This window comes from Solea senegalensis, linkage group LG13, assembly GCF_019176455.1.
Source record: "Solea senegalensis isolate Sse05_10M linkage group LG13, IFAPA_SoseM_1, whole genome shotgun sequence".
In the NCBI taxonomy this organism is placed as follows: domain Eukaryota; kingdom Metazoa; phylum Chordata; class Actinopteri; order Pleuronectiformes; family Soleidae; genus Solea; species Solea senegalensis.
The window spans coordinates 20,691,909-20,705,804 of NC_058033.1; the positions used below are offsets into that span (position 1 = coordinate 20,691,909).

Genomic DNA, 13,896 nt, shown 5'->3' on the forward strand with positions numbered 1-13,896 from the left:
TTGTTGAAATTGCACTTATTTTTCCTCCCAAAAAAATTGTGGTTGTTTATGAGATTAGATTGTTAATGAGATTAGTTTTGTAAAAAAAAATACTTCATGAAAATGTAAAAACTGTAGTTTATAGGTTATTATGCTATTATTCTACTTGTCCGGCCAACCGATTTTGTATGTTGTGGCCCCTGAACTAAAATGAGTGTTTGGGATCCCATAATACAAAGTTTGAAGAGTTTAATGAGCCAAATGTGCCACTAGAGGGCGCAATAGCGCCACGTGTATGCCTGCAGGTAACGAATCAACAGCCAAACTGTCAATGTTGACTGAAAAGATATGATGAGATAAAATAGATTTGAGTTATATTTGCATTTAAAAAAAACAAATACAACAACGCATTAAAAAAGACAGCATTCGACATAAAAGTGATGCAGCAGGATTGTAATAGAACAGTAGATATTAATTTAATTTTTATTTTAATCTATTATATGATAAATCCACGAGGTTCCATAGTAACGAGAAACATTTAGGTAACGTCCACGTCCACGTTTGTGTGTCTCAGCTGTTCGGCGCCGTGTGGGAGAGAGAGAGAGAGAGAGACACGCCCATCACTACTGCACAACCCGGATATAAAGTCCTCCTCACGAGAGGGTGAATGACGACGGTTTGTCTTTTCAGAGAGTGAAAAACTACATTTCCATGACGGCAGTGGGGAGGAGGCGGACGCGGGGACTGCCGTGTAACAAGGTGGGGCTTGTTCGAGCACTTGGAAAGCAACAAGTTGTCCAGAGCAGCAGCGAGAGAGAGCGAGAGCCGTGTAGCACAGGCTGGTGGCAGGTGGTCACTCAGCGTTCATTAGCACTGAATGGGACTCAGACATGTTTTAATTTAACTCACTCACTCACTCATGGTGGAGTGAAAGGGAAGCAGAAGAATAACAACTGTTTCTTTTTCGTTTTTTTTTTAGTGTGAGTTATTCCACGCACGCGGCAAGTGAAGACTTAACTTAGCTGATATAGAGTTTTATTTACATTTTTTTATATATATATATCGTCGGTGCGTGGAGACACGAGGTTTTTGTTATTAATTTTATATATTAATTTTCTTTTTTTTTTTTAAGTTGAATGTTGTTGCATTGCGAATGATGGCACTCGCCAGGTTCAGCAAAATCCTCCGTCTGCCCACACTCGAGATCAAGAAGAAAGTGAAGCAGTACGAGCACGTCCGTCGGGACGTGAACCCTAACGACATATGGGAAATAGTTGGAGAGCTGGGCGACGGCGCCTTTGGAAAAGTCTACAAGGTGAGTGATTATACCTCTTACCTGTACTTGTTTGACTCATGTTATCTGTCATTTAAAGGCTTCCGAGCCATCTCCTCCATCAGTGTTTGTGTTTATCAAAGAGGAAATCTGATTAAGGTCCATTTTTATATACCATTTATATATACTTAAGGTCCATTTTTATGATACTCTTGTTTATTTTTGACATGTTTTATTTACTAATTACCAAGGGTGCGAACTACTTCCTGTCACTGGGGGTGATTCACTCTCTCAGCATTGACGACAGATGTGACTAACATCTTAACTATGTCCTCTGACAACATAAACTCAGGTAGTATAGTCACCATACCAAAAATAAATCAATAGTCACTTATGTTAATTGTCCACTTCCTTACACAGCTTTTATTCCCTGTCCTGACTTATAAACCAGGGATCTCAAACGCAAATGACCTGGGGGGCCACTGTGCTTCTAGTCTGGTCTGTCAAAAGTGAAAAGTCAAACTAATTTGCGGAAAAGCTAGTAAACTATAAAAAAAACTACTAAAATTAGTGACGATATGTCACAGAATTTCAAAATAAAAGTGTTTATTTATGATGCAATATCGTACAGAAATAACTTGGGGATTAGGGCGGGCCAAATTAAATCCATCGGAGGGCCATATGTGGTCCATGGGCCACAAGTTTGAGACCCTTTTATATAAAGAGTGTGTTGCTGGAGTGCATGTAAAATACTGCCTCACTTCTCTAATGAACTTCATCCAACATCTGCAGTCGGGGTGTTGGGGAACAACATCTTGCCTGCACCAGGTCTCACACCCTCCCTCCTCCTCCTCCCTCCTCTTCTTCACTCATGGCTGCAGTCTCGCTGTGAATCGAGGCAGCCACAGGGACAGTGAAAGCACACTTCATTATTCACTGGTCGATTCCCTCGTCCCAAACTTTAGCAGCAGCAGCAGCACATTTGGCTCAGAAGTGTTATTTAATGTGGTCATGCTCACTGGTCAGTTCCCTCTTGTGAAGCGTGGCACAAGCTCTCAGTGTCTGCGCTGCTCGGTGGAGCACAGTGCACGTCTTTGACATATCGGGTGGGGGGCCTTAGTGGAAGAAGTGATGCCTTCGCTTGGAGGTTTGCATTGAACAGAAAATGCAGTCTTGTTTTAGGGAGGACTCCACCTTGTTTGGGCATTTTACTTCTTCCTCTGCAGGTTTTAACTCGAAAATGACAGAAAAATGTGACTACAGAGATCTTATCCTTGTATTTAATGTAAGCTGTTAAATCCTTGCTTTTCATGTTGCTGCACATCTGAATGAAACATTGCACAAGTTTCTTTTTTGTGCAGCTTTTAGTCAGAGCACATCCTCCTGTGCGGTGTACAGACAAGTCACATGTCCCCACTTAGTTTCACTTTTCTCCTGCACGAAAGTCGCTGCTTTTTTCCACGCCTTCTGTGTCCATTCCTTTTAAGTGAGCTGGAGGAGGAGGACAGCTCCACACCTGCAGCTGTCAGATGGCGGGCAGGGAGAGGCAGAGTGGGTGCCGATGATGGGCCAAGAGAGGAAATCGTGGGACTGCATCATGGGAGCAATGTCCTCTCTCTCGCAGCTCTCAAAACTCAGACTAATCATTTCATCTGTGGGAGGGAGGGAGGGACAGACAGGCCTTGAGTGGGGAATTGTGCGCGTTTTCCATCGTTTTGAGTCTTTTGACAGAGCAGGCGTGAAGGGAGGAGACTCGGTAGAAATCAGCTGCCTATGCGGGCCCCAAGGGCCTAAGCGAACAGTAATAGTGTTGGATGTGTGACTGGGATCAGAAGAAGAGCTGTAGCACTCGTGTTCACGACCTCTTATGTTAGTTGAAGGTACAGAATATGAGTGTGTGTCACATTCACCCTCCCTCTAAAGGTTAATGCCACCTCTGAGAGCATAAGCACCGGCTCTGTTGCGTAAGAAGAGTGCTAAGGGCAAATCGAACTGTTTACTGTGTGTTTATATCGCAGGAACTCTGTACAAGAAAGATCTCCATGGACAAATAACGCCGTATTGTCTTGTCGTTTCTTGTGTGTTGTAGGTGTAACTGTGATTTTATGTTTATTTATTAGGCTCATGTGCAAAAAAAGGTTAAGAACTGCTGGTCTTCTGTATGGAAAGTTTGTGTTTTCGAGAAGAAATGTACGACTTTTTAACACAGTATAGTTCAAATATTCTAGTTCAAATGCCGGATGGTTGATTTAAAAACAAAGATTGTAGAGTATTAAGTTGTGAATGTGGCTGCACACAGACGAGCTGTTGTTTACATCTCATGTTTTCAGTGTCGTCAAGTTACAGTGCTGTGTCAAGTGTAATGGTGAGGAACACATGAGACAAAAACTGCACAAGACAAAAACTACAGACACGTTTGTTTGTGGCGTAGCTTGAATTGCTGCAGTGTGGTGTACACACACACACTCACACATAAAAGCACTGTGTCGCGACAGTGATTAACTCATGGGGTTGAGCTGCTTTCTGCACATGATCGAATACCAATACAGTCCTCGCAGTCGTCATAACAGACATGCCTCACTTCTCGTCTATCCAGTGTGTCAGGGTGGTAGTTTAGTTTGGGAGTATGTGAAGGTGCACTGCTGCAAGTGAAGCATGCGACAGAAGTTGTATGGTTCCTGTCACTAATTAATGAGCCACATGCCGCTGAGCACATTGCCCTGCTGCTGCTGCTGCTGCTGCTGCCGGTGGTGAAATGTTTCCATAGACACGTGCAGGCTGCGGGTTCACGCTTTGTCCAATTCCCAAGCCAATTGTGGGAGGACAAAGTGTGTCTTATCTGTCAGTTCTGTAAAGTTAAGGACTCTCTAAACTTTAACTGTGATGGCAGAGGACATGTGTGGAGTTTCCTGAAAGTGTTTCAAATACAGTTTCACATGAAAAGAGGAAGTGGTGTGTTTATGGCACCGTATGTTTTCTTTTTCTTGGATAGAATTATTTCTCTGGTATGATTTTTAGGTTGCATATAATAGGTCTGGCTTAGTTTTCAGTCAATGCCAGAAACAGGTGTTATTGTGCAGTTTAGAAGGGGGGGGCCATTTATGACCAGAATTTATTTTTTATTTTTTTTAAAGATGCACGCACATAAGGTTGAAATAATGGGATTTTTAATAGGCCAGATGTTGTTGGAGGCCGTAATAGGTTTATGGCACAAAATCGGAGTAAAGTTGTATTTTAGTTTATAGTCACTCACAGTGACAGATGGTGCAACGAGTAAAAGGGCTTATGTGAGAAATACTCACGAGTAAGTGGGTGTCGTGAGTGAAAAGGGGGGTTGCAACATCCTCTTTGTGACGGGAAGCCTCAAGGTCGGTGTGAAATGCTTGTTTTAATTTAGAGCGTGTGTCGAGGGGATTTTTAGTGAGGCAGTCATCATGTGGGGAGCTCTGCGTCTTATCTGAAGGGGCAGCTGGATGTAGGGTGACTGATAAGAGCCCCCATTGGGTGGGCGTGGCCTCAGTGCGTCAGGATGTCTGTCCCCCCATGTGAGGATTTTGTTACTGATGATGAGCATATGACATTTCATAGTTTTATGGACTTTCCTTGATGTACTGGGGTTCACTTACAGAGAACCTTAAACTGGCCTTAACACATGTTCACCAGAGCAACTCCATACATCAGAAATAATCTGCATTCAGGAACTGTGTCTCATTTGTGAGTAAAATAATACACAGTACAAGGCCCTGCATGAAGTGTAGGCGAGTTACTGTTCCTACAAGGCTCTTTGTGCCGTTTCCTGCCTCAGTGACCTGCTTTTGTTTTGGCGACTTGTATTTACCCCAAGGTTTCACTGCGCTGATCAAAACTTTCACATCCTGCTTTCTCTGTGTGTTTTTTAAAGAATGGGCTCGCTGCCGAGTTGATGCAGGAAAATATTCATCATGACTTGACTTAATAGGTATTTTCTGGATAAATACCTTTTTGTTGACATGATTGTCATAAAGTTGGTATCTTGGTCTTAGTGGGTACGAGTCACACACTTGTTGTGAGATAATCCATCATGAAGGATTTGTTCTGTTGTCCTTGTCAGCATTTCATTCATTTATTTATTTATTTATTTATTGCTTTGATTAGGCGTATCCCTGTCAGTCCACTGTGTTCGCCGTCATTCAAGTCGCATTCGCACCAGCTCCCTTCATTTTGAATCCTGGTTCGTTTTGAGGAGGTGTGAACACACAACCGAACTCCTGATCCGCACCAAAGAAGCGAACTCTGGTCCGCCTAAAACGTCCTGCAGCTCTTGGTTTACTTCAAGTGGACCAAATGCAGGAAGCGGACTACAACGCGAGGCATTGTGGTTAAACGCATACGCATTGTAGAAGCGTATATGTGTCGTACGTTCACGTAAAACAAAATTAACAGTCGAAGACCGATTAGGATTTGATGCAGCTCCATGTTTTGCTCTGACGTGGAGGAAACCGCAGTTGTCCTGCATTAAAACAAAAGATGAGCGAGTTTTCTTGTTCATTGTTTGTCTCGTCGTCTCCGTCAGTAACTCTTGCTGCAGCGCCGCCTCAGGCGAGGAGGGGAATACATTATTAAAAGTATTATTATCATTGAATAATTAACTTTTGAACTGTTTTAGTTTTACTAATATGGAATGAAACATTGACATATTTCGTTATTGCCGATACAGACCATCCTGTCCATCCTTTTGCTGTCAACAACACATCACTACTTGTTTCCTTGTGCACTTTGCTCGAGTGAAGAAGACATCATCACTTCCATAGGCGTTTGCTGCCAGAGGAAAGGTTTTATTGGCTGCTGCTGTCATGGTGTAGGAGCTGCTGTGGCTTTACAGGTTTATGAGGGGGCAAAGATCCAAGTTACACCCCCCCTCCCCAACTTGGTGATGAACAACCTGAGGGAAAGTCCTTTTCATGTTATAGGTTTACATGAGGTCGTTGTGGTGCATTGAGGCTGTAATGAACTTTACTTTCTCGCCGTCTACAGTTGAAACGGACAGATGCAGTGAGAAATTCTTTAGAGAAAAGTGGTTTTTTTTTGTTTTTTTTATTGAGTCTGATTCATTTTGAAAGGACAGTGTGTTTCTGAATATTAACTGTGACACACACTCCGACACCAGCTCTTTCAGGTGTGTGTTTACTCAGTGTTGGAGTACATGTCGTGTGTTTACACTGTGTTTTGTCTGTAGCATCTGCCTTTCGAGGCTTTCCTTCCCTGTGTCTAAATCTTTTGTTGAGCAGCAGCTTGTATGCTTTTCTGTCACTGGTTTACCCGTGGCTGTCAGACAGACAGACAGACAGAAGGATGGATGGATGAGTTCACATGACAGGAGGGTGGGGGAAGATGTGCAGGCAGTTGATGACAGACAGATCATGATCAGAGAAACAGGATTAAAGGCAGGAAGAGCAAGATCTAGATTACATCTGGAGTTTCACACATTTCCCTTAGCTTTTCTATCCTTTTGAAAGAAGGGATCAACAGTGCAAATGACTTTAAATCCACTGTTGTCACGTAGTTTGGTCAGATTTTGATAGTGATTTTGTTTGAGAAGCTCAAATGTCCTCTTTTCCTGCAGTTTTTTGTTTTAACCTTAGAGTCTGGCTGTGAAGCAGTCATGTTACACTTAACCTACTGTATGTGAAAGCCAAGTCATAAGTGAACAGGGAGGAGGGGGAAAAAACCAGAGTCCTGAGTGTTAGTGAAATGCAAGAGGTGCAAAACAGAGCAGAACCACGTCCTTTTTGCTCTCCATGGAAACCAGAAGCAAACAAAGCCTGAGACTGTTGTTCTCCTCGTGGAGGAGAGTCGCAGAGAGTGAAGAGTTGGTGGGTTTGAAACAGTGCGGCGTTGTTTTTCTCTGTCGATGGCCGCAGCAGTATGTAGTTCACTGTCGTTCTCCCCTCTGTCCTGTGGTTGTGTTCTGCCATGACGTGATGATTTACAGTGTTTTCTGTGGAACTCAGACATCTGGCTTCTCCACGTTTTTTTTTTTTCTTTTGTTTTCTTGTCGTTTGATTTTCATGTAAACATGGTCGAGTGTAAACATGTTGTTAGCAGCTGGCAGCCCGGGTGGCCAGCTGCAAACAACATGTGTGTCGTCTTACTCATTTACACTGTAACTCAGATCAGTTGTGTCATAGTAGTTAAACCTGCATCTTATTGTCTTACAGGCACAATAGCACCAAGATCAGTCTGACGTGTTGTCGTATGATATATCATCATTTTTGTGTGTGAGAACGTTTAATTGTACATAATGTTGGTCTTTGCTCATTTCATCTTAATTTTAGCTGTGGGAGTCTTTGCGTATCCAGTGTTGCTTCAGACCTTTGTCTGCAAGGTGCAGCAAGTGCATACATGGTTTGGAATGGATATATAATATGACGAGATGAAGCAGACTCTAATAATGTACCAATAAGGTAAAGAATTAATATTAGTACTCACGAATGTGACTCAAGAAAAGACACCTCGAGCTAAAAATGCAGATTTCTCTCTGAAGTTTGGTGTAAACTTCAGTTTCCAGTTGAAAAAAGGTCATCTAAGGTGGGATAAAGTTACACTTAGAGCAGTCACTTCAGCTTTGACTGTGTGTCGGTACACAATACGACCACATTTCCATTCAGCTGAACTATAACTTTAAGCTTGGTTAGGTTAAAGAACATCAAGAGTGATGGGGGGGTGATGCCACATCCTGCAGTCACTAACTTGTGTGTCTCTCATATGGCAGCACATTGTGTTGTTATTTCCTCATTGTGCAGTGTATACATGTTATAATATATACACTATACTCACTGATGTAGCGCATTCCTGTGGACAATACAACACAGGAGCGACATAAATGCACAAGGCTCCGTCTGCCCACTCTGTCCACTCCTCCAACCATCTGAAGGCCACAAGCACATTCCTTAGCCGAGTTCCCACTGAGATGCAAAGGTGTGTGTGTGTGTGTGTTGGGGGATGTCAGGAAGTAGAAAATTAAAGTTTGTGAAATAGACAAGACACCAGTTGCTACGTTGTTGCAGGATGAGAGAGAGAGCAGTAGCGCGGAGCCGAGAGGTTAGCGGAGGAGTGAAAGTGTCCGGTGTCTCCGTGTTTACCGTCGAGCCTTGTTAACCGACTGACTGATGGGCTGATGGCAGTGGGAGACGTCCTGTTGACTCACACCGTGGGTTACTCCACTGTGGGCAGTTTGGCTTCTCCGGAGCTCTGTTTGACAAACACACACACACATGGTCATGGTGGACTGAGATGATGAGTTAGAGTGTGAGCTGCTGTGAGCCTGTCCTGTTTATTCAGATGTTTTCCCACAGCCCCTGCAAAGCACAGAGGCATCGGACCCAACAGGCTGTTTAGTCTGTCGACTTTCTGCAGGTCATACGTCAGCACGCACTGAAATGTAGACTGCATCTTCGTTTTTATTCAACAACAATGTATACGTATTTTTGTGGTTGAACACTGAGGTTTTTAGCCAATGCAGTGCAGCATGAATCCTCACCACCATTTCACTTTGTGTTAGTTGCTCTATTTTCTCGGGTTGTGCTTGTTCTGACTGCAGGCGCACAATGTTTTGTGCGTTTACCCGCAACACGAGGATGAACATCACGTGCGTGACACCTTGCACGTCTCCCGAGTCACTCTGCGTCTTTGGTGTTTCGATGCTTTCCGAGAAAGGCAGCAGACAAATCTCCTCGTCTGACATTTGCTTCACTTTTATGACTCCAAATCTCAAGGATTCCGGTGTCTACGTGTGTGTCTTGTCTTGGGTTTGAGGTTTATGGTCAGTCCATTTCCTTAGTTGTGCAATAAGGATGTGGGACTTTCTTTACCCTCTTGTCTCTAAATTTAAGTTGGCAACATTTTAAAGTTTAAGTTGAGAGTGTTGTGTTTGTGATACCTTTTTTTTTTCTTTATCGCACACAGCCACAGCCCTTTTCTGTACAGAGTAATAAATCTAGATGTCATGACTCATGCGTGGTGAATTTATTGTTTCATACTTTTTTCGTCTTGCAGGCCAGGAACAAGGAGACGGAAGCTCTGGCCGCCGCCAAAGTGATCGAGACAAAGAGCGAAGAAGAGTTGGAGGACTACATCGTCGAGATCGACATCCTGGCCAAATGTGACCATCGCTACATTGTCAAACTGCTCGATGCGTTTTACCACGACAACAAACTGTGGGTGAGTAAACCGAGAGACATTGTTTTCGCTCGTTTGCAGAGTTTCCAAACAGATGCACAGCATGGCAATTTAATCGATCAGCAGGGAAGTGGTAAAACAAAACATCTACAGTATACAGTGTTTCCCCCAAGTATTAAAAGCCCCCACTGATCGTATAAAGATGAGAAAAGCGGGATTGCATGAAGTACAGAAAGAACCCCAGGGGCGACATAATACATCGGAGATAATCCAATCCTTGTAGATCCATTTCAATTCAGTGTTTTCTCCTCTTGAGTTATTTTTTCTCTCTCTCGCTCTCTCACTGGGTCAAACTCTTCAACTCCCTCTGTAATCTCTCGTCAGTTTGGCCAAGACAAATAATAGTGACCTCATCCTGAGGTACAACCTTTTAATATGTGAAGAATTACAAGACAGTGTTGAGACTAAGGATAGTTATACTCCTTTTTTTAACTCCCCCGCCAGTGGTGTTTAGATTTCTCTGAATTCAGTCCAGAACGAGGTCACTGCCAGGACAAACTATTGAATGTAGATAGTGTTGCAGGATAAATGCAAACCATAAATGGCTTATTATTAAAAACCACAAATAATAGAAACATTAAACTACTCAGAACTACAGTGGACACACAAACACAAACACACAGCTGTGTCACAGCCTCAGAAGCTGTTAATGGTGGTGTTGGCCATAGCTGGAATTCCTGAGCCTGGAAGGTGAACGTCCCTCATCAGTCAACGCTAGACTCTTTGTGACCACTGCAAATAACAAAATGATTCAGTTTTAATGATTTAAGAAGCCGAAAAATCATAGAAACTAAAAAATATTCACATTTAAAAAGCTGAAAAATGACAAACTAGAAAATATTCACATTTAAGAAGCTGAAAAATGACAGAAACTTGAAATGATTCACATTTAATAAGCTGACACAATCAGAAATCTCGTTTTAATCATGAAAAAACCCTCAAACCGATGAATCGATTATCGAAATAGTTGACGATTCATTTAGTGATGGATTAATAATTGAGTAATTGTTTCAGCTCTAAAGTCAAATGTGTGTTTCACTCTATCATCTTATTTTCAGATACTTGTATTTGTGTAGAGGCTTCGAGCCAAAATGGACACAAGGGCAACAGTTGAACATTTTTGTGAAGCGATGTCAGAGTGGACAAGCAACAGTGTGTTTGTGTCACATTTTTCAAACTTTAAACAGTTGGCCGAGTGGTCGGCGGTCAGGCTTCAGTAACCTCTGGTTGGGTGGACTATAGGCATTCCACTGCCGTCCCACCCCTTCTGCTTTCTACTGAGCGAGAGAGCGACAGAGGAAGAAAGAGAGAGACAGAAAGTGAAGGGCTGTTTGTTCCTTTTTCAGAAACAATCTGGTCTTGAGGCGAGTGAGTCAGCGTGGCCTGCAGTACAGAGCAGAGTGAGAAAAAAGAGAGCCTTTATCATGAGATGGCATTGCTGACATCAGCACACTGAGAGAGGAATGAACAGGACAGTACATTTGTATCCATTCATGCAGAGCGTTTTTTACTTTGGCCGAGGTTTTGATGTAACGCTGCCACGCCACGACTTTATCGAGGCGAACATGATTTCACATCAGTGCTCAGCAGTTTTCCCCATGAGCAATGTATTTCTCCATGAAAATTGTTGATGGTGCAGCTTGTTGATTTATTAATCAGAGGAGCTGCGGCTTTGCTACTGGACAGAGCAATTGCTGTGGTGTGTTATAGTTAAATGTACATTTAGTGCACTTTAGATGTATTTGAGTGGATACATATATATATATATATATATGTATATGTATGTATATATGTATATATATGTGTATATATATGTGTATATATATATATATATATATATATATATATATATATATATATATATATATATATATATATATATATATATATATATATATATGTGTGTATATATATATATATATATATATGGCTCGGGACTGGACTTTTTAAACACAGAGAGACAAGTGCAATAAACTTTATTATACAGTTGCCACTATTTGCATACAGCAAAGTCACTGAAGCTTTAGTCAAAATGAAATGCCAGAGAACGGTGTGTTCATGGTCCATTTAAAAAAAAAAAAGAAAGAAAAAAAAGTGGTGTTTGGGGAATGGCCTTTTTCAAATATATTACTTTAGACCTCGGACAAAACTACCTTAAATCATTGTGAAAGTGTAGATAGAAAGTTGATCCAGCTTGAATAAAGAGGTGGCAAATGAGATGTATTATTGGAAAGCAGTGCATAATGGCCACTTGGCAGCTGTTCCCGAAAACCAGATTATCTTGAGAGTAAACAAAAAATGAAATATGACTGTATATAACTGGGCTTGTGTGACACACTGACTCTGCGTAAGGTTGATTTTTTGCTGTGTGCGTGTATAAAAAAACAAAATATCTTGTGCCTGCATATATGTTCAGCCCATTGTGGGTATGCTATGCAACCGGCTCGACCAGTCGGGACACATTTTTCCACAGCAGCACAACATGTCACCTTGAATTCTTCCAGACAGGAGGAGGAGGAGGAAGAGGAGAACAAACTGAGTTCACTGAAAGTCAAAACATTTGCCCCATAGCGTAATGTATAGAATGAGGGTGTTTTCAAATTGGAAAGAAAAAAAATGGCATGTAGTTTAATTGTTCCTGGAATAAGGATGTGGTCAGTTTCTGAGATGTTCCTGCCGTTACTTTGTTTGTTGTGTTGTTTTCTAGATTTCTTAAGTTTCTTTTTTCCGCTACACTGCCTTTTAAACTACAGTATTTACACTTTAACCTCCTCTTCTTCCCTGACGACGCACGCACAAAAATAAATGCGTCATAAAGCCATGTCTAACTTTAATAAACACAGACATGCTGCATACCCACAGAAAGGTCAGGAACTCGGCTAAAAACTGAATGATTTCTATGGAAGAGGAAGGAATTCTGAGAATAAAGTCAGAAATTTGGAGTTTAAATTCAATACTTATTTATTTCCTGCGTGGCCCTAATCCTCTTCTGTAGAATTCTTATTATCTTGTTATATGGAGCAAAATACCCCAAAAAATTCACATTTAAGAAGCTGAAACAATCAGAATACTTGCTTGAATTCCTTAAAAACACTATAAAAAACGATTAATCGATGATCAAAATAGTTGGCGATTCATTTCGTAATCGATTTAATCGAGTGATTGTTTCAGCCCTACCAAAAATACATACTAGGTAGAAAATATGCTACTATGGGAGCAGTGGAACATGATTATGTTTCCACTGTCCATTTAAGACGAAACCTAACAATGTCAAATGCACAATGATGAACTGAAACATTTTTGATAACGCGTAACAAAACAAAGTGTTTGTTTTGTCGCTCCACAAAAGAACATTGTTTCACGTGGAGCCGCATGCCATCATTGACACTCATCATTTTCTGTTTATGACAGTGTGTGCATGCGTGTGCATGTGCGTCTCCATGTGACTACGTGTGTGCAGAGGAATGCAGAGTTTCTCGCAGTAATTCCGTGCCTCGTGCGTGCATGTGCTACCTTTTTCTACTTTGTACACTTCTCCCTATGGCTTTGTCTGGAGTGAAACTCCACGCCCGACTGTCCGGTACCTGGATGATTCCTATGAGTGTGTTGTTGTTGTTGTTATACTGACGGGGAAGTGAATTAAAAATGAGGTCACACAAAAGGTATGCTGGGCCTGACCTCATCATCATCATCATCATCATGTGAGGTCAGTAGATCGATAGAAATGAAGCGTGGCATAGAATAGGATTACTGGATGATCTGGTTCACCAACGTGACACCATGTAGGGAATTAAATATTTTGACAGGAGAGGTGTGTGTACAGCTTGATTGTGTGTGTGTGTGTGTGTGTGTGTGAGGACGGTTGATCTATACCAAACTCTTTAAGTACAACAGTCGTCCATGGATTTGAAGCTGTAAAAACATTTAGACGGATACTTAATAACATCAACAACCAGCTGTTGGAGATAATGATTTTTCTCTTTGCATGCAGTTGCATGCATTAAGTGTCTGTGTCCTTTCTCTCATATTCATATTCACTAATACTGTGTTTTGCAGTACTTTTATCTCTGTGAAAAAACGTCTCCAAATACATCATCTTTCTTGAAACTTAAGTTTGGACATGGGTTAGGGTTATTGTATATTTTTATAAACAAAATATACAATGTGTATATTTGTATTATAATTTCTTTCTTTCTTAAGTTTTTGATTCTGAGCAACTGTAACTAAAGTAAAGTATTCTGATTCATCATTCTGTGTCTGTGTAATGTATAACAAAGCAACGATGGGTCAAGCCTATAAGCTGTGCTGGCGTTACCAACGCACAGAAACTATTCTTTCTTATTTTTAAATCGATGTCCCCAGAGGTTGAACTCTTCATAGTGAAAATTTGTGATGTGCTCGGGTGTGGGCGTGTGTGTGTTTGTTAT

General features: G+C 41.5%; 1 protein-coding gene across 1 annotated transcript in view; it reads left to right on the forward strand.

Moving 5' to 3' along the window:
• Positions 1 to 760: 760 nt before the first annotated feature.
• stk10 (serine/threonine kinase 10) overlaps positions 761 to 13,896 on the forward strand; it is a 29,888-nt gene continuing 16,752 nt past the window's right edge. Inside the window, exons 1-2 of the mRNA XM_044042128.1 lie at positions 761 to 1,294; positions 9,287 to 9,451. Coding sequence (XP_043898063.1) covers positions 1,133 to 1,294; positions 9,287 to 9,451 — 327 coding nt within the window. The 5' untranslated portion in view covers positions 761 to 1,132. The remainder of the gene's footprint in view (positions 1,295 to 9,286; positions 9,452 to 13,896) is intronic.